The 17,690-nt window shown below is 51.5% G+C and overlaps 1 protein-coding gene across 6 annotated transcripts in view; it reads right to left on the bottom strand.

Moving 5' to 3' along the window:
- The window catches only part of TRIM9 (tripartite motif containing 9), a 58,294-nt gene that overhangs the window by 23,437 nt on the left and 17,167 nt on the right, over positions 1 to 17,690 (bottom strand). For all 6 annotated transcript variants that reach the window (XM_056493474.1, XM_056493478.1, XM_056493475.1 and 3 more), the window contains exons 2-3: positions 8,001 to 8,096; positions 6,789 to 6,911 (exon numbers count right to left, since the gene is read on the bottom strand). In XM_056493474.1, coding sequence (XP_056349449.1) covers positions 6,789 to 6,911; positions 8,001 to 8,096 — 219 coding nt within the window. The remainder of the gene's footprint in view (positions 1 to 6,788; positions 6,912 to 8,000; positions 8,097 to 17,690) is intronic.

The raw sequence follows: 17,690 nt of genomic DNA, 5'->3' as shown, positions 1-17,690 counted from the left end.
CTGGATGGGGAGTGACCCTGGCAGCTGCTCTTCCCAGGAGGAATGAACACACCCAGCCTCATCCCTCAGATGCTCATCAGCTGAATGCACCAGGCTGCAGAAATCCAGGGACAGGAGATGAATAAATCAATCCAAGCTCTGCCTGGGGCACCTCCTGCACTCCCAGCTCGTTCCCCAAGGGATCACACCCCAGCAGAGGAGCACAGTGTGTGGCTTAGTGGTGCCTGAGGGCTCTGCTGACCCTCCCTGAAGCACAGCAAGCAGCAGAGGGATGCCACAAGGATTTATTTGAAAGCTGCTCCTTCACACTGAATCCTGCAGGTTTTCTGCTGCAGGAAAGCAGAAATGGCAGAGCAGCTCAGAAGAGAGATTTTACTCTTGTGCTCAAACACTCATGGAAGATTTTTTCTTTTCTGCTCCTGGAAGAGCTGTAAAGAGCTGTGTAAAGCTCTCCACTAGCACTGAGCAAAGCTGAGCAGCTCTGTGGAGTGTTACAGCAAGGATGAGCTGTGAGGATGAGCTGAGCAGCTGCAGGAGATGGGAAAAGCTGCAATAAATGGGAATGACCATTGCTGGGAGCTCAGTGCCTGCTGCTCCACAGGCTCAGCAGGGCTGGGATGCCCCCAGAGCTGGAGAGCATCTCCTCCTGCTGCCAGCATCCCTCCAGCATTCCTGTCTGAGGGATGGCCAGGGGAAAGCAGCACCCAGGCTGCCATGGTGAAGGAACCTGGGTGACTCCTGCAGGGCAATCAATGCCATCACGTGCTGCTTAATTAAAATTTAATCACCTCTGCTTAATCACCGAGCAGGAAGAAAAGAATTACCAGCCTTGCAGCTTAGAGCACAGATTCATTCAGGTTGGAAAAGCTCTCTGAGACCACCCAGGCCAAATGTTCCCCCAAAGCCACCCCTCCCCATGTCCCCAGGTGCCACATCCACGTGGATTTTAAATCCCTCCAGGCATGGAGACTCCTGAGCAGCCTGGGCCAGGGCTGGACACCCCTTTTTTCCCTGATATCCATTCTAAACCTTCCCTGAGGCTGTTTCCTTTCATCCCATCCATCCCTTGCTCCCTGAGAGACTTGGGACAACATCACTGCTTGTGTGAAATGCCATCAAACACTCTCCAGGTTTTTAGGGAGCAGCCATTCCTTGCTGCTTTTAGCAATCCCAGGCTGCTGTTTCCAGGCTGGAGCATGCCAGGGGCTGCAGGGTGGACAAGGCAGCAGAGGGAGCTCCCATACTGCTCCTCTGGACCAGAGGCTTGGGGAGATGCTGGTGGCTCAGGGCTGGAGCTTTTGTGCAGCAGGACCTGCACAGGCTGGTCTTGGCCTCAAACACTGATGTTTTAGAGTGGGGAGTTCATTGAATGTCACTTCCTAACACCTGAGTGCACTGGAACAGCTCTGCTGGGGTGGATCACAGAATTCCAGGATGGTTTGGGTTGGAAGGGATCTTTAAAAGCCACCCAGCCCCAGGGCAGGGACACCTCCCACTGTCCCAGGCTGCTCCTACCCTAGTGTCCAGCCTGACCTTGGGCACTGCCAGGGATCCAGGGGCAGCCACAGCTGCTCTGGCAATTCCAGCCCAGCCAGGAATTCCCAATTCCCAACCTCCCATCCATCCCTGCCCCTGGCAGTGTCCCATTCCCTGTGTCCTGTCCCTCCATCCCTTGTCACCAGTCCCTCTCCAGCTCTCCTGAGCCCCTTTGGGTCCTGGAAGGATAAAGCAGAGCCAAAAGCTGCTCCTGGAGATTTTTGCATTCCCTGCTGGGCTGCAGATTGGTGAGTGGGGATTCCTGGAATGCTGGAAAAGCCACATCCCTCTGCAGATGTGAGACCCCTCTGTGGGGAAATGCACGTGCCACAGGAAGGCAGCAAGGATGGGATTGCTGAAACAATCTTCTTATTTTCTTTGCAGCTTAAATCTCTGTCTGGGTTTGCCCAGGATAATGGATTTGTGAACCTCTCCCTGCTGGAGCTGATGCTCTCCCAGTATTTCCAGCAGAACTGCCCATCTGCTCCCTCCAGCCCAGGGAACAGCATTTGCTGGGTGAAAACATATTAAAAGCTTTTTTCTTTTACTATAAATGTGGTCAAAGACCAGGAAGAGGAGGCTGTGGAGTCTAGAATTAGAGACACTCCAAACCCATGGTGGGCAGCCCAGGGCAGCCTGTTGCAGGTGAATCCAAAGCTGCAGCTCTGTCCCAGCCCTTCTCTAATTCAGATCCTCTCAAGGATCCAGCATCATCCATCTGGAGAACCAGGGCATTAAACTGCATTTTAATTTAACTGCACAAAAACCACCACTGGAAATGCACACTGCCTTCACCAGCACCAAACTGCTTTTAAGGCAAAAAGAGGGATTTTTGGTTGGGATCTGGGGGGACTTTGTGGCTTTAAAGGAGAAATGGGATGAACAAGACAGAAATATTCCATCAGCCACCTTGATTAGCAGAATTAAAGCCTTTAGAAATAAGACATAAACATCTCTCACAAATTTGAAGGCCTGGTCTAAACCCATGGAGTCAGTAAAGCCAAATTATTTTCCACATGGCCTTAAGCCACTAGAATCCTGTGATTCTTAAGCCACAGAATCCTGGGATTCTGCTCATGCACGAGGGATTTCCACTCCCTGTTACCCCAGTAATGCAGAGATTGTTGATGGAGAGAGCTGGAAGGGAAATCTGGGAGCTCCTCAAGCCCTGGACTCGTGCTAGAGCCTGTGCTGTGCTCAGGGATGAAGGATTCCCAGGAAAACTGGAACATCCACATGGGTTTTATCACATCCAGGGATGATGCCACTGCTGGCCTGGACAACCCTTTCCATGAAGAAATTTCCCCTCATACCCAATCTAAATCTCCCCTGAAGTGATTTGTTTCCCTTTGTCACCTCAGAGATGAGACAGAGCCCAGCCTGGGTCTGTGCCTTGGGCTGATGTGCCAGAAATGTGAATTCTGTCCCATCTGTTACCCCAGCTGGGGCAGTGCCCCTGATCTCCTGGCACACATTATCTGCTCATGGGCCATCTTTAAACCAGCTGGGCAATCATCTTTATCTTCCCACAGCCCATCCTTCCTCCAGGAGATATCTCCTGTTCATGGCCACTGAGTCCCAGGGCATGACTGATAAAATTCCATCATCCCACTGGGAGATGCTCCAGCCAGGGGAGGAGCCAAGCCTTTCCTACCCAGATAAAAACTGACATTTGGGACACCAAGGCACCTTCTTTCCACTGGATCCCAGAGGAAAACCAGACCTTTGCACATCATCCCTGGAGCTTCAGAGGAAACTGCACCTTCTCCAGGAGCACTGCTCCAGCTGAACCACATCTGCCCCTGCAGGAGGATGCAGCCACCATTGAATGGGACTGTGCCAACACCCTGACTGACTGACGGGTGTCAGCTTGGATTCTGACTCTGGCAGGGCTGGGATTGTTCTGTGTAATACTGCATTGCTATTTTAATTTTCCTAGTAAAGAACTGTTATTCCTAATTCCTATATCTTTGCCTGAGAGCCCCTTGATTTCAAAATTATAATAATACTTTGTAGGGAGAGGGTTTACATTCTCCATTTCAAAGAGAAGCTCCTGCCTTTATTGGCAGACACCTGTCCTTCAAACCAATCACTCTGCAATGGCTCAGATTTTGAGGGGATTTAGGAAGCTCCATACATTTTTGTGATCATTTTTACCAAATACCATTTCCTCCTCCTTTAAGTGCTAAATAAGGAAACAGCCAGAACCTGGTTGCTAATTCCAGCCTATAAAAAGGGGTTTTTGTGCACTCACCACAACCTTTAAATAGGACAGCTCTTTCAAGAGCTTTTCTTCCCTGAGATGACATTAACTATAATTTACATTTTAATTTTAATGCAGCTCCTGGAAAGCAATAACATCTCCACTCAGCTCTACTCGACTCTCTTCCTCCTTTTTTTTAGTGCTTGGGTGGAGAACACATTTCAAGGCACTCAACCTCCCCAGTGCCTGGGGTGAGTCCTGCTGGGAATGGCCCATGGATCCTCCTCACCCTGGGTCACCTGCAGGGATGGAAGTGATGCCCTGTGCTTCCCCATGGAGCTGGTGGACAAATCCCAGATGGAAAAATGGCCAGGGCAGACCCTGGCAAGGTTTGAGTGTGTTGCACCCCACAACCACAGGTTTTTTTTTTGGGAAAGGAGGCTCAGGCTGGAGCCAGGAAAAGCAGAGTTTTGTGTCAGCACCAGCAGCAACCTGATCCAATTGAGTTCCACTGGGAAATCCTGACTGCAGCCTTGTAGAAGGAGCAGCATTCCACCTCTGGAGATGCAGTGCCATGGATAAAAACCCTTGGTGAGTGTTTTCTACGTAATCTGCTCTCCTGGGAAACGTGGCAAATGCCTGAACAGCCTGGAGAATTCATGGAGCAAAGGCATCTATGGCCTGAAGGTTGGAAAAAGACTGGAATGCTCCATAATGCTTCTGAGAGCTTCAGGAGGTGCACCCAGAGCTCAGAATGTGTTTGTGGTGGGCTGGGGAGAGATTTCCTCCAGGGACAACCCTCCTCTGTGTCCCCTGATGTGCTGGAGGACAGAATCCCTCAGGAAAGACCCCAGTGCTGCTCTGAAAAGCAGGAGCAGGATGGAGAAGGACACACAGGAGGTCTGTCCTGCAGGTGGAGCAGGCAGCTGCCCCAGTGCTCCTCCAGATGTTGTTTTTTCAAAGCCCAGGTTCTCAGTCTTTAATCCAGCCACAGTGGGAGGCTGGAGAAAGGCAGGGATGTCCCTTGGTGTCCTCAGAAGCCTCTCCCTGCTCTGCAGCAATTAGTGCTGGCCCAGAGTCAGGCCTGGATTTGTGCCTGCCTCCATGGAATGTGTGTCAGGACAAAGCAGGGCAGCCCCAAAGCCAGGCTGACCCCAAAGCCAGGGCACAGCCACACGGAGATGGGAACTCGGGCTGTGTCCTGAGAGGTGCCTGTGCCCTGTGCCAGGGCTTGGCTCTGTCCCCTGAGCCCCTCCTGCTCCCTCCACGGTGCCAGGGTGGCCAGAATCCCACTGGGCAGGAGCAGCAGCCCATGGGCTCCAGGACAGGAGCCAGGAGCTGCTGGAGCCTCCAGCTGGGACCTGAAAGGGCTCCCTGGCACTGTTCACTGGGAGCACTCCTTCCTAGGCTGATGCTCCAGGACAGGGCACACAGGACAGGCTGCTGTGAAGTTCCAGCACAAGTCCCACAGGCAGAAATGTCCTGTGCTGATGGGAACATCTCCCAGGACAAGCCCCAGCCCTGCAGGACTCACCCTGGCCACATCTGCACACAAAGCACAGGCCAGAGGTGACCTCAGGCTCATCTGCACATGGAAATGGGCCCAGGGTCACCTCAGATGAGTGCAAATCACTCCAGTGGGAAGTTAAATGGGATACTGGGAAGGAATTCTGTCTATGAGGGTGAGGATGCCCTGGAATAGGATTCCCAGAGAAACTGTGGCTGCCCCTGGATCCCTGCAGTGTCCAAGGCCAGGCTGGACAGGGCTTGGAGCAGCTGGGACAGTGGGAGGTGTCCCTGCCATGGCAGGGGTGGAATGAGACTTTAATGTCTCTCTCACCCCAAACCACTCTGGATGGGATGGAAACCACAGGACAGGAACCAGCAGAGGGATGTGGATCCATGGATCCCATGGACAGCAACAAGGAGAGGGATGCAGATCCATGGATGGGACAGAACAGAGGGATGCAGATCCATGGATGGGACAGGAACAAGCAGAGGGATGCAGTTCCATGGATTCCATGGACAGGAACAAGCAGAGGGATGCAGATCCATGGATTCCATGGACATGGACAAGCAGAGGGATGCAGATCCACTCCTCCAGCCACAGGCCTCTGTGGGTTGTGCTGAGCAGGGAAATTGCTTTGTGCTGCCTGGCTTTGTGAGAGTTTAATTAACCATGCCCTGAAGGGGCTGAGGGGGAGGGAGCCCACCAGGCCTGGGGTCCCCTCTGTGCTGTGCTGCTGGCACTGAGCACTGATGGGGGGCTCAGCCCCACAAAGCTGCCATTGTCCCTGTCCCTGAGGAAATGGTCTGCATGCAGAGAGGGCTGCTGGCCTTCTCCTTGCTTTAGGAATCCCTCTGGCAGCCTCCTGGGTGGCTCAAAGCAGGGCTAAGAGTTAAGTTTCCAGGCAGAACACTGAAATGACCTGGGGAGAGGGACCTGGAATCCCAAATGTGGGTGTGAATCCCTCAGCTGGACTCCATCCCTGATGGCCAGGGTGCCCAACAATTCTGGGCATGTCTGTTCTTGTTGCACTGCACAGGTGAGATCTGCTCCTTTGTTTCCCTTCTCAGCCCCACATCAGCTGGAAAAATGTGGGAATGACACAAACCCACACCTCCAACTGAGCTGCACCTCTGCTCCCTAACACCAAAAATCTCAGTGCCACCACCACCCTGTGGCCACAAAAGCAGAGAAACCAGGGTCAAGGCTGCTCCTGGTGACAACTCATGACTCCAAGTGGCTCAGGACTTCAGCAGAAGCACTCAGCACCCTGCAGGATCATTCCAGAAGCGTGGGAGCAACATTAGACATGAACAAAGTCACTTTTTCATGCTGTACACATGGTTCTGCTGTCCTAAGGACTAGAAATGACCCCAATAAATCAGTGGGAACCACCTGGAGGAAGCAGCACTTTGTCAGGGATGTGCTGTGAGTGGGTTGGACATCTGCAGCAAGATGGAATTCACCAAAAAACAGCACCCAGTTCTCCTTCCCAGCCAGTGCACGCTGCAGGGAGCTCTGTGAGCAGCCAGGCTCACTCACCTTCAGCTTGTGCTCGTGCTCCTTGTTGACCCGGGACAGCAGCTGGGCTTTCCTCCTGTTGAGGGCATCGATGAGGGCGTCACACTGGGCCACCAGGCAAGCCTCAAACTCCACACTGTTCTCCTGTGGGGCACACAGGGAGTTCACAGCCCAGGGAAAAGTGCATTTTCCTCTCTATTGGTGCCACACGGGCCATTCTGTGCACGTGCAGCTGCACCACGAATCCACAGCACGGGATGTGGGATCCTTATGGGCTTGGATGGTGGAAAATGTGGTGGTGGCAGGTGAGGAACAGGTTTGGATCCACCCATGGCAGAGAAGGGAAGGGCTCAGGACTCTGCTGTTCCCCCCAGGATGCTGGGAGGAGCAGTTCTGGGGAGGGTTCAGGGAAGTGACAGGGAAATTGAGCTGTTGTGTTGGGTTGATGTGACCAGAAATGTGAATTCTGTCCCCATCTGTTAACCCAGCTGGGGCAGTGCCCCTGATCTCCTGGCACACATTATCTGCTCATGGGCCATCTTTAAACCAGCTGGGCAATCATCTTTATCTTCCCACAGCCCATCCTCCCTCCAGGAGATATCTCCTGTTCATGGCCAGTGAGTCCCAGGGCATGACTGATAAAATTCCATCATCCCATGGGAGATGCTCCAGCCAGGGGAGGAGCCAAGCCTTTCCTACCCAGATAAAAACTGAGATTTTGGACACCAAGGCACCTTCTTTCCACTGGATTCCAGAGGAAAACCAGACCTTTGCACATCATCCCTGGAGCTTCAGAGGAAACTGCACCTTCTCCAGGAGCACTGCTCCAGCTGAACCACATCTGCCCCTGCAGGAGGATGCAGCCACCATTGAATGGGACTGTGCCAACACCCTGACTGACTGACGGGTGTCAGCTTGGATTCTGACTCTGGCAGGGCTGGGATTGTTCTGTGGAATACTGCATTTCTATTTTAATTTTCCTAGTAAAGAACTGTTATTCCTAATTCCCATATCTTTGCCTGAGAGCCCCTTAATTTCAAAATTATAACAATAATTTGGAGGGAGGGGGTTTACATTCTCCATTTCAAAGAGAAGCTCCTGCCTTTATTGGCAGACACCTGTCCTTCACAGCAGGACAGTGTGGGTTCCTCTGGCACAGCACCCACCCACCCAAGCTGGGAGGAGGGCAGGGGATGGCTCATCCTGCAGTTTCTCAGCCTGGACACTCCATACCTGGATTTGCTGCACCATGTTGCGGAGCTGGACCAGGAATTCCTTCGCCTCCTTGGCTCTGTCTGACAAACCATTCAGGGCCTGGGACAGCTGGCTCTGCAGGGGAAGCAAACAGCAAGGTCATTTCCATGCCCAGACTCATCCATTTGGGCTGCAGCTCCAGCATCCCACCAAGCTGTGCCTGAGTGCAAGGAGAGGAAAAGCAGATTTAACCATCAGCTCGGGTTTCCTGGCTTTGGGAAGCAGATTTTCAGTGCCCACCTCCTCCATGGGTCCCCTGGGTGATCAGGGACAAGCCACATCCACTCTGCCTCTCACAGTGCATCTGTGTCCTCCAGGAAATCAAAAAATCAAAATTTCTGTAGGGTCTGAGCCATGTCTGCTGGGAACACAGGTCAGGCTGCCCTGAAAACCACCCAAACCCTCCTGAAAGTGAAGGTTTAAAGCAAAATCCTGCCTGCTCCTTCTCCCTCTGCAGTGGGAACACTCCCACAGCCTGGCCCTGCTGGGCTGAGCAGCAGAACAGCAATAACAATGGTAATAACAATCATTATGTTCATCAAAAGCTTTTCCATTTCCATGGCACTTTCACTCAGGGATCTTCCCAATCTCCCCCTCCTGCCCTGATTCCAGCAGTGTGTGGATTATCTCAAGAGCCAAATCACCCTCAGCAATTTTCTCCTGGAGAGATTTTGCTTCTTTTGTGGGCTGCAGATTGGCTGCAAACACCCCCTGGGTTTGGAGGGTTTTTGGGGGGTGATCTTCCTTTGAGGCAGACACAGAAGGGAGATGGGAAGGGGGCTGATGTCCCCAAATCTCCAAAAAACGACTGTGTGCATCCTTCCAGCCCTTCCCAGGGGTGCTGAGCCCCCTGGATTCCATGTGGGAGATGAGAAGGGAGCAGGGCTCTGCTGAGCTGCTGCTGGGCACAAATCAAACCCAAACCCAGCTGAGAGCCTTTAATGGCCCAGAAAATAATGGCCCAGAAAATGACCTGGCTGCTGCTTCCCAGGGAGATGTTCATCTCACCCAAGTGCTTCCTGCATTTCCTTTGTGATTTATTGGGATGTGGAGCTAATCAGTGAATGCATCTCTAATAAAAATGGGATGGCTAAATCAGCTCAGCAGGTCCCCCATCCCTCCTCCCTCCCCCAGCCAAGGTCAGAGCCCAGCCCTGCCTCTTCCAGAGCCTCCACCTGCCTCCCCAGCCCTCCTGGATTTGGGAAGATGCCCCAAGCCCAGCAAGGTGTTTGCTGAGAGCTGTGATGCTGCAGGGCTCTGGTCCCTGATAACACAGGCAATTAATGGAAAAAATCAGCAGGGGTTGGTTGTGTTTACAAGCTCCTCATTAAAATTGCAGCATGTTGGCTTGGTTGTTTTTTTTTTTCCCTTTAAAGTCTTTAGAAGGCTTTTTTTTTTTTTTTTTTTTTTTTCCCCATTAACATGCATTTCATAAAGGGTATCTTTTAGATCAACATAATTCTTTGAGGCTTTCCTGATGGGAAAGCTTTTTCAAAGTGGCCTTAAAATTTCCTAAGAGCTCTGTGGTGCCTGTGTGTGAAGCTGCTTCACCCCAGGCACCCCCAGACTCACAGCACAAAGGCTCCCATGGTGCAGCAAGCCTGGAACCTCCATAAAAAAATGGTCCATGAGCTCAAAGCATCCCTGCATCCCTTTCTCAGCTCAGCCCTTCCCTCTGCTCCAGCTGTTCTTGATGCCTCCAATGCAAGAGAATGAGAGGCATTATCTAGTCTGGAAAGTGTATATTTAAATTATATTAGTGTATATTTAAATTATATAAGTGCATATTTTAATTCTATAAATGTATATTTTAATTCTATAAATGTATATTTTAATTATATAAATGTATATTTAAATTATATAAATGTATATTTTAATTATATAAATGTATATTTTAATTATGTAAGTATAAAATTTAATCATACAAGTGTATATTTATTTTATAATTATATTTCAAATGTATAATGTTAAGGTCAGCTCCTGCATGTGGGTGGGAACAGGCTGTTCATGGACACAGGAGCTCCAAGATTTAATTTTTCACCAGCAGGAGCTTTGTTCCCATCTCCAGGATGGGTCCCCCCTCATGCTGAGGGTTTCCCTTTGTCCTGTCACTCCATCCCTTGTGCAGAGCCCCTCTTGGGGCTCTTTTAGGAGCTGTTAATATTTCTGATGGAAGGATTTCCCCTCTCTGCAACAACCTGGGATGCTGCACTTTGCATCTCTGTGTGACACCAAAATCCTCGTGGCTTTTTAGGGCTGGGAACCCATCCCATGTGCTGGAGTGGAGCTGAGCCTTCAACCAGCACAGGCAGGGAAATTAATGAGTGTGAAATGAAGAAAAATCCCATTCACTGGAGCTTCAAGATGTGTTCTTTGCAGAAAGCTGCTCTCTTTTTTCAGCACTCTTGCTCCAAGGCAGTAAGAAGAGACCTCTGTGGTTCACATTAGCATTAAGGGGAACTAAGCATTTAAATCTCCCTGTCCCCAGAGCACTTAGGAGAGAATCTGTCCTCTCTTTGTGCTCACTAATAGCTCCAGAACCCTCCTCCTTCCCAGGCAGGCTGACAAAGGGATTTCTGTCACTCTCCTGCTCTCCCTTGTCCCAGCACAGGGATGAGAGCAGAAGGCTGAGGGCTCAGGAGAGCTGAGCAGGCTCCAAAAAACAGAGAAAAGCATCATTTTAACTCAGCATCATCAAACTGCTCTGGTTTTCCTCCTGTGCACCCAGCTGCCAGTGATGGAGCTCAGCCATGACCTGGGGGTGAGGAGGGAGCTGGTTTGTCATTTTTGGGGGCAGCAGGGGTGAGGAAACTGGTCCCATTTCAAACCCCAGCCTGTCTGCAGGCTCTGGCACCGAGCAGGATCATAAAATCACAGAATTGCTCCAGCTGGAAAAACCCTCTGAGATCCTGGAGCCCAAATATTCCCTGTCCCCAAGTGCCACATCCACAGGGATTTTAAATTCCTCCAGGGATGGACACTCCAGCACTGCCTTGGGCTGGACAATCCTTCCCATGAAGGAATTCTCCCCAATATCCAATCTAAACCTCCCTGGGCACAATTTGAGGTTGTTCCCTCTCCTCCTGTCCCTGTTCCTTGGCTGTCCCCTCCTGTCAGGGAGTTGTGCAAAGCCACAAAATCCCCCCTGAGCCTCCTTTTCTCCAGGCTGAGCCCCTTCCCAGCCTCTCCTGGTGCTCCATTCCCTTCCTTGCACATGATCCAGCCCCTCTTACCTTGTTCCAAGGGGCCCAGAGCTGTCCCCAGGCTGGAGGTGCCCTGCTCCTGTGGCCACTCTGTACAAGCCAGGTGCTTTTGTCCTCCTTGCCCACCTGGCCACACATTCAGCTACTGTCAACCAACACCAAACTCACCAAAACTCACCCCAAAAGAGCTCCTGGCACCACACCAGCACCTGCTGTGACCCCCCAAGCATTGCACCAGCCCCTGCCTCTTCTCTCCTTCCAACCAAGTCACCTCCCAGCCACTGCTTCCACCAGAGCATCCACGTGGAACACAGGAGGGGAGGAATACATGGCAGGGAAAGGAGCTGCTCCCAGCTGCTCTGCTCCTCCAAAGCATGAGGAGCTGTCACAGATGCTGGAGCTGAACCCATGCAAGTCTCTCTTTTATTTAAAGCACAGGACCTGCAGCCTGTGAATCTTGAGGCCTGCCCTCTGATTAAAATGGGATGTTTAATTAAAACTTGCATTCAGTCAGGAAGTTGATGAAGCTAAACTGCTGCTAACTGGCTTTTGGCTCCAGCCAGGAGTGCCTGACTTTTGGATTCAAGGCTGCCTCTGGAGAGAAACCTGGAGCTGCAGCCTGGGCTGAACCTGCCCCTTGAGGGGTCAGAGAGTGCCACGTACTGGGACCCTGCAGGGACCTGTCCTGGTGTGCTGGGATCCTGCAGGGACCTGTCCTTCTGTCCTGGGACCCTGCAGGGACCTGTCCTGGTGTCCTGGGATCCTTCAGGGACCTGTCCTTCTGTCCTGGGACCCTGCAGGGACCTGTCCTGGTGTGCTGGGACCCTGCAGGGACCTGTCCTGGTGTCCTGTAACCCTGCAGGGACCTGTCCTGGTGTGCTGGGACCCTGCAGGGACCTGTCCTGGTGTGCTGGGATCCTGCAGGGACCTGTCCTGGTGTCCTGTAACCCTGCAGGGACCTGTCCTGGTGTGCTGGGACCCTGCAGGGACCTGTCCTGGTGTCCTGTAACCCTTCAGGGACCTGTCCTTCTGTCCTGGGATCCTGCAGGGACCTGTCCTTGTGTCCTGAGACCCTGCAGGGACCTGTCCGGGTGTGCTGGGATCCTGCAGGGACCTGTCCTGGTGTCCTGGGGCCCTGCAGGGACCTGTCCTGGTGTCCTGGGACCCTTCAGGGACCTGTCCTGGTGTCCTGGACCTGTCCCACAGGAGCCTGGATGGCACTGGGATGCCCAGCCAACCCCTTCCACATGTGGCTAAACCATTTCTGGGCTCCACCCCATACCTGTAGGATTTTTTTCTTCTTTAGGGTGTCCCAAAGAGGCAGAGCTGAAGCCTCCAGCCCCCAAGTGCTGTCCCTGGGTGCACAGATGGCCCCAGCCTGGCTTTGTTCAGCCACACACAAGGGCTCTGTATTCCCTCAGCAGCACAACTGATTCAAAAGCTCCAGCCTGGAAATAAAACAAGGATAGATTCTTTTCAAGCATGACCTTACTAAAAGCCTTTCAGTGGCTCCCATGTGGGATCCCCTGGCCCTGGGCAGAGCACTGCTGCCAGCCTTGCTGGATTCCTGCTGGATTTAGGGTTTTGTTCAGCCTGGTCATGGTGACAATCCTGCAGCAGTGCAGAGTCTCATCCATCTGTACAGAATCCCTCACCCTACACCCTGACCAGCCCCCAGGTTTGGGGGTTTTCCCTGAAAGGAGATTTATAATGTTTTAGAATCAGGAGATTTAGGGTAAACCCAGCAATTCTTCTCTTGGCATGGATTGTAAGGCACAGAACATTTCTGTCAGAGCTGTGAAAGAACAAGCCTGGCCTCCAGACCCTGTTGGGAGCCATGTGGAACAGGGCCTGGCTGGGATGCTGCAGGGACAGGTCACACCCTGAAATGGAACAGCAAAGCATTTATCCCTGCTGGGAATCCTTGTGTTCACTTGAAACCTGGGTGAGCAGAACCCCCAAATTCCAGCATCCCTGCCCTTTGATCCCATTTCTTCCAGGGGCAAATGCAGATCTTCCCCAGCAGACACAAATCCCAAGTGGCCTGAGAGGTAAGAGCCTTCCAAAATCATGGAGACACCAGATGGAGTCACCAGATCCCACCAGAGCTGCAGAGACCTTCCCCACCCCAGTGGGATCTGCCTTGGTTTAGCTCATCCCCCTGGAAAAAGGCAGCTCCAGGTGATTCCTGGCAACCTGCTGAACCCGAAAATCAATGAAGAGACCTCCAAGATCAGCAAGTCCAGGCTGGCTGAAGCCAGTTTTACCCTCAGGGACACTCATGTGGATCACTCATGTGATTTTCTAGGACTGAACAAATCCCAGAGTTATGGGATGTCCTGGGCTGCTCCTGACTGTGAGGATGAATTAAAGATTCTCTGTCCTTGCTTTGATATGGGATCTTTGCTTTCATTTTTAGGGAGAAGAAGTGTAAGCACCTCACCACAACCCTTTGATTTTGTCCAATTAACTCCTGGTTTGCTTCATTAACAAAGAACAGAAAATGATCTCAGCTTTTCCCTGCCAACACCTGACATGGGTCCCTTTGACAGCACAGACAGAGCTGCAGGATCTATTACAGGGCTGAGAAAAACTCAGCCAGGAGCTGCTGCTCTCCCACAGCTACAGAGAGGGGCAAACAAGGTGAGGACAGGAACTAAAAACTCCAAATATTTGTTGGGTGAGTTGGTGATGAGGTTCACTCTCTGTGTTTTAGGAGTTTGTTTGTGTGACAGATGTTGTGACACATCTGGTTGTGTCCCTGAAAGGTGCTGCAGCCCTGCACACATCAGGGTGGGAAATCAGGACAGGAGAATTCCAGATCCTTGCTGAGTCTGCCTTTTTTGGGGATCTGAGCTCTGGCAGGAAGAACCCAAATTTTGCTAAGGGCTGATGCTTGTGTCCTGGGATCCTGCAGGGTTGGGATGAGTTAAATATCAGTGTCATGGAATGGTTGGGATTGGAAGGGTCCTTAAAATCCATCTTGTTCCAACCCCTGCCATGGGCAGAGAGACTTTCCACTGTCCCAGGCTGATCCAAGCCCTGTCCAGCCTGGCCTGGGACATTTCCAGGGATCCAGGGGCAGTCACAGCTTCTCTGGAAATTCTATTCCAGGGCCTTCCCACACTCCTAGCCAGGAATTCCATCCCAATCTCCCACCCATCCCTGCCCTCTGGCAGTGAAGCCATTCCCTGTGTCCTGTCCCTCCATCCCTTGTCCCCAGTCCCTCTCCAGCTCTCCTGGAGCCCCTTTAGGCTCTGCAAGGGGCTCTGAGCTCTCCCTGGATCCTTCTCCTCTCCAGGTGAGCATTCCCAGCTCTCCCAGCCTGGCTCCAGCCCTGGAGCAGCTCCATGGCCTCTCTGGAATCTCTCCAGCATCTCCACACCCTCCTGATCCAATTTCTTGTTCAGCTTCTTGCACTGCCCCTTATTTAATTCCAAATCTCCTGCAGAGGCAGCTCCTTCTCTGTGTGCCCTGGAAATGACAGACTGGGATTTTTTGTGTAGCCACTCCCCTGAGCCAGAGGTGACCACAGGACCTGGGAAGGTGACCTGGAGGGAGATGTGAGCTCTGCACCTCAGGGAACAAAGGCAAGGCTTGGAGCTGACCCTGGAGCTCAGGCCAGCAGCTGAGGCTTTAATACCTATTAAATACCATTTAATTCCTATTCCCTTATGTCTGCTGCAGGGTGCTGAGGGGAACCCAGGGCTCTGAGGCTCAGGAGAGAAGGGAAAATGCCCCAAGGAGCAGGGATCAGCTGGGGAGGTGGGGGGGATTAGCTGCTAAGCAGCCTGCTCAGGAAATGCAGCTCTGGCTCCATTAATGGCCTCTCTCTCTAATTAAGGCCCTGCAATGAATTTGTTGCTTCTTAAGAAGAACAGGAATGCTCTTTATGGCTGCCTGAGATAGGGGAGCCAATTCCTTCTGAGCTCCTCCAGCAGCTGAACTCTGCTTCCTGAGGCTGCTCATCCCTGCATCCACTGCCTTGATGACCTGGCACTGATGAGCAATATCATTTTTGATTGTTGTGCACTGAGTTCCCCAGCAGTGGGGAGGGAGCTCCATGTCAACATTCCACCTCCTGGATCTCTCCTGGCTGCTTGTTCAGGGCTGGTGCCTTGGGTTGCAACACAGGATGTGGCCAGAAATGTGTATTTTATCTTTTTCACCTTCTTCTTGGGTTTAGGCAGCATTTTTTAATTAGATAGAAAATGCTGCTCTGCTGGTCACAGGTGTTTGGTCATTGGGTCAAAAGTAAAAATAATTTAAGTGTTAGTTCTTAATTGGACAATTAAGCTTTAAAAAAACCTCATAATGAGACAAATTAATCACCATTTTTGCCTTTTTGAGCTTGTTAGCTCCAAGTGCTGTAACACTCACTGTAACACAGATAAGAGTTAATAAACATCTGAGCCCCAACATGAAATTCTGTCTTGCTTTTAATCCTGACTCTGGCAGAAGAGAAAAAGAAGATTAAAAGTGATACAGAATAAAGGTGCTGTGGACAAAACAAGGCCATGAAGCTGTCAGGGGATGGGCACAGCCAGTTTTTGGGGTAGAATTAGCACAGGAATGTTGCTGGGAACCAGGGAAACAGCAGCCTTGGGTTTCTCAGGCTGCACAAGGACAAGAAATTATAACAATGATTAAACACCTGCAGGTTTTGTAAAAGTGTGTTTTGAGAGAGGTGTTGCCTTCTTTGACCCATGACTCTTTTCTATTTTGTTTTGCACAAACTACCCTTTACATATGTGCAGTGTTTCTTTAAATAAAGCTCTTTTTGCTCCTCCATTAGACCAGGAACTGTGTTGCATTATTTTTTTCACAGCCCTAAAATGCAGCTCAGGAACACACAGGTGTGAGCACCAAGCATCCTCTGCATCCATCCAGGCACTGCCCAGCACCCAGGCATGTGCACACTGCTCATTCTGCTGCTTTCTGCCCCAAAATTCTGCTCCATCTGCCTCCAACCCCATTAGTGCCTCCTCACTCACACTCCAGCTCTCCCATCCCATTATTGCATTAAGTCTTTCAATCTGATTACATTGTTTGGAGTTAAATTTAAACCTGATTAACTGCATAAACAATGATTTATTTTTTTTTCCCCCCCAGTCCTGGCTCTAACCCAGGGCTGAGAGCCCTGTGGGGTAATTCCTCTCCCTGCAGGGAGTGCACTGACCATCCCTTTGCCTTCTCCTACAACCTTTAATTAACATCTGGGTGCTCAGATGGAGTCAGGCTCAGGCAGACACAGCCTTGACAGCATCTTGACTTTGCTTTGACATTTAATTGCCTAGAAATGCAAATTGTATTGGATTCTCCAGCTCTGAGCAGGCAGTGAGGGACAGGAACACATCCCAGCTGGGAGTGGCTGTGTGGTGGCCATGCAGGCTGGGAGAGCTGGGGTGTCCAGGCTGGAGAAGGATCCAGGGAGAGCTCAGAGCCCCTTCCAGGACCTAAATGGGCTCCAGGAGAGGGACTGGGGACAAGGGATGGAGGGACAGACACAGGGAATGGATTTAAGCTGGAAAAGGAGAGATTTAGGTTTGATATATGGAAGGAATTCTTCCCTGTGAGGGTGGTGAGACCTTGGGATGGAATTCCCAGAGCAGCTGTGGCTGCCCCTGGATCCCTGAAGTGTCCAAGGCCAGGCTGGAGCAGCCTGGGACAGTGGGAGGGATTTAAGATTCCTTCCAGCCTGATTCCTTCCTGATGTCCTGGCTGTCACCAGGATGTCCCTGCCACCCAAACCACGGCTCTCCACCACCCCTGAGCAGCAGCTCCTCATTTCACTGCCCTCTGCCTCCTTGGCTGCTGCCCAAAACTGGGATTCTCCACAATTTACTCGTGGATTTAGCTGCAGGGAGGTTTGAAAGGCACAGATGGGAGATGGCATCTCATTCCCATTCTCATTCTTGGACAGGAGGCAGCACAAATATCCTGGAGCATCCCCACTGGCTTTGCACCCATCTCCTGGCATTTCCTGATCAGCCAGTGCTGCAGCCTCCAGGGATGGGCTGCTGCACCCCAAAACCTCTCTGCCTTTCCCAAGGGAAGGGGCCAAACAAAAATCTTACCCTGGACTCACCCAAAGTCCTACAAAAGTACAAAATGTGGATTTCCCTGTGTGTTCCTCTGGGCTGCTTCTCAGCACCATGAGCCACTGTGGAAAGCAGCCTGGGGTGGGAAGTGAAACAGCATCAGCCTGGAAGGGGTGGGAGCTCTTCACTTTTAAGGTCACTTCCAGCCCAAACCATCCCATGATTTTATGACTACAGCCTGCATTTGGTCATTTCCATCCCTGGCTCAAACCTAGATCAGCCTCAGGCCATCTCTGCCACTCCTGATGGGATACTGGCTCATCCCTGCTGAAGGAGATGGTGCTGGGGTCATCAGCACTCATTCAGGCCCAGAGCCAAAATTCCCAATCCCAAGTGGCAGAAGTGTCAATTTAACCACATTTCCA

This window comes from Oenanthe melanoleuca, chromosome 5, assembly GCF_029582105.1.
Source record: "Oenanthe melanoleuca isolate GR-GAL-2019-014 chromosome 5, OMel1.0, whole genome shotgun sequence".
NCBI classification, from domain to species: Eukaryota; Metazoa; Chordata; class Aves; order Passeriformes; family Muscicapidae; genus Oenanthe; species Oenanthe melanoleuca.
The sequence above is the reverse complement of the archived record's forward strand: the minus strand, read 5'-3'. Positions and strand labels throughout refer to the sequence as shown.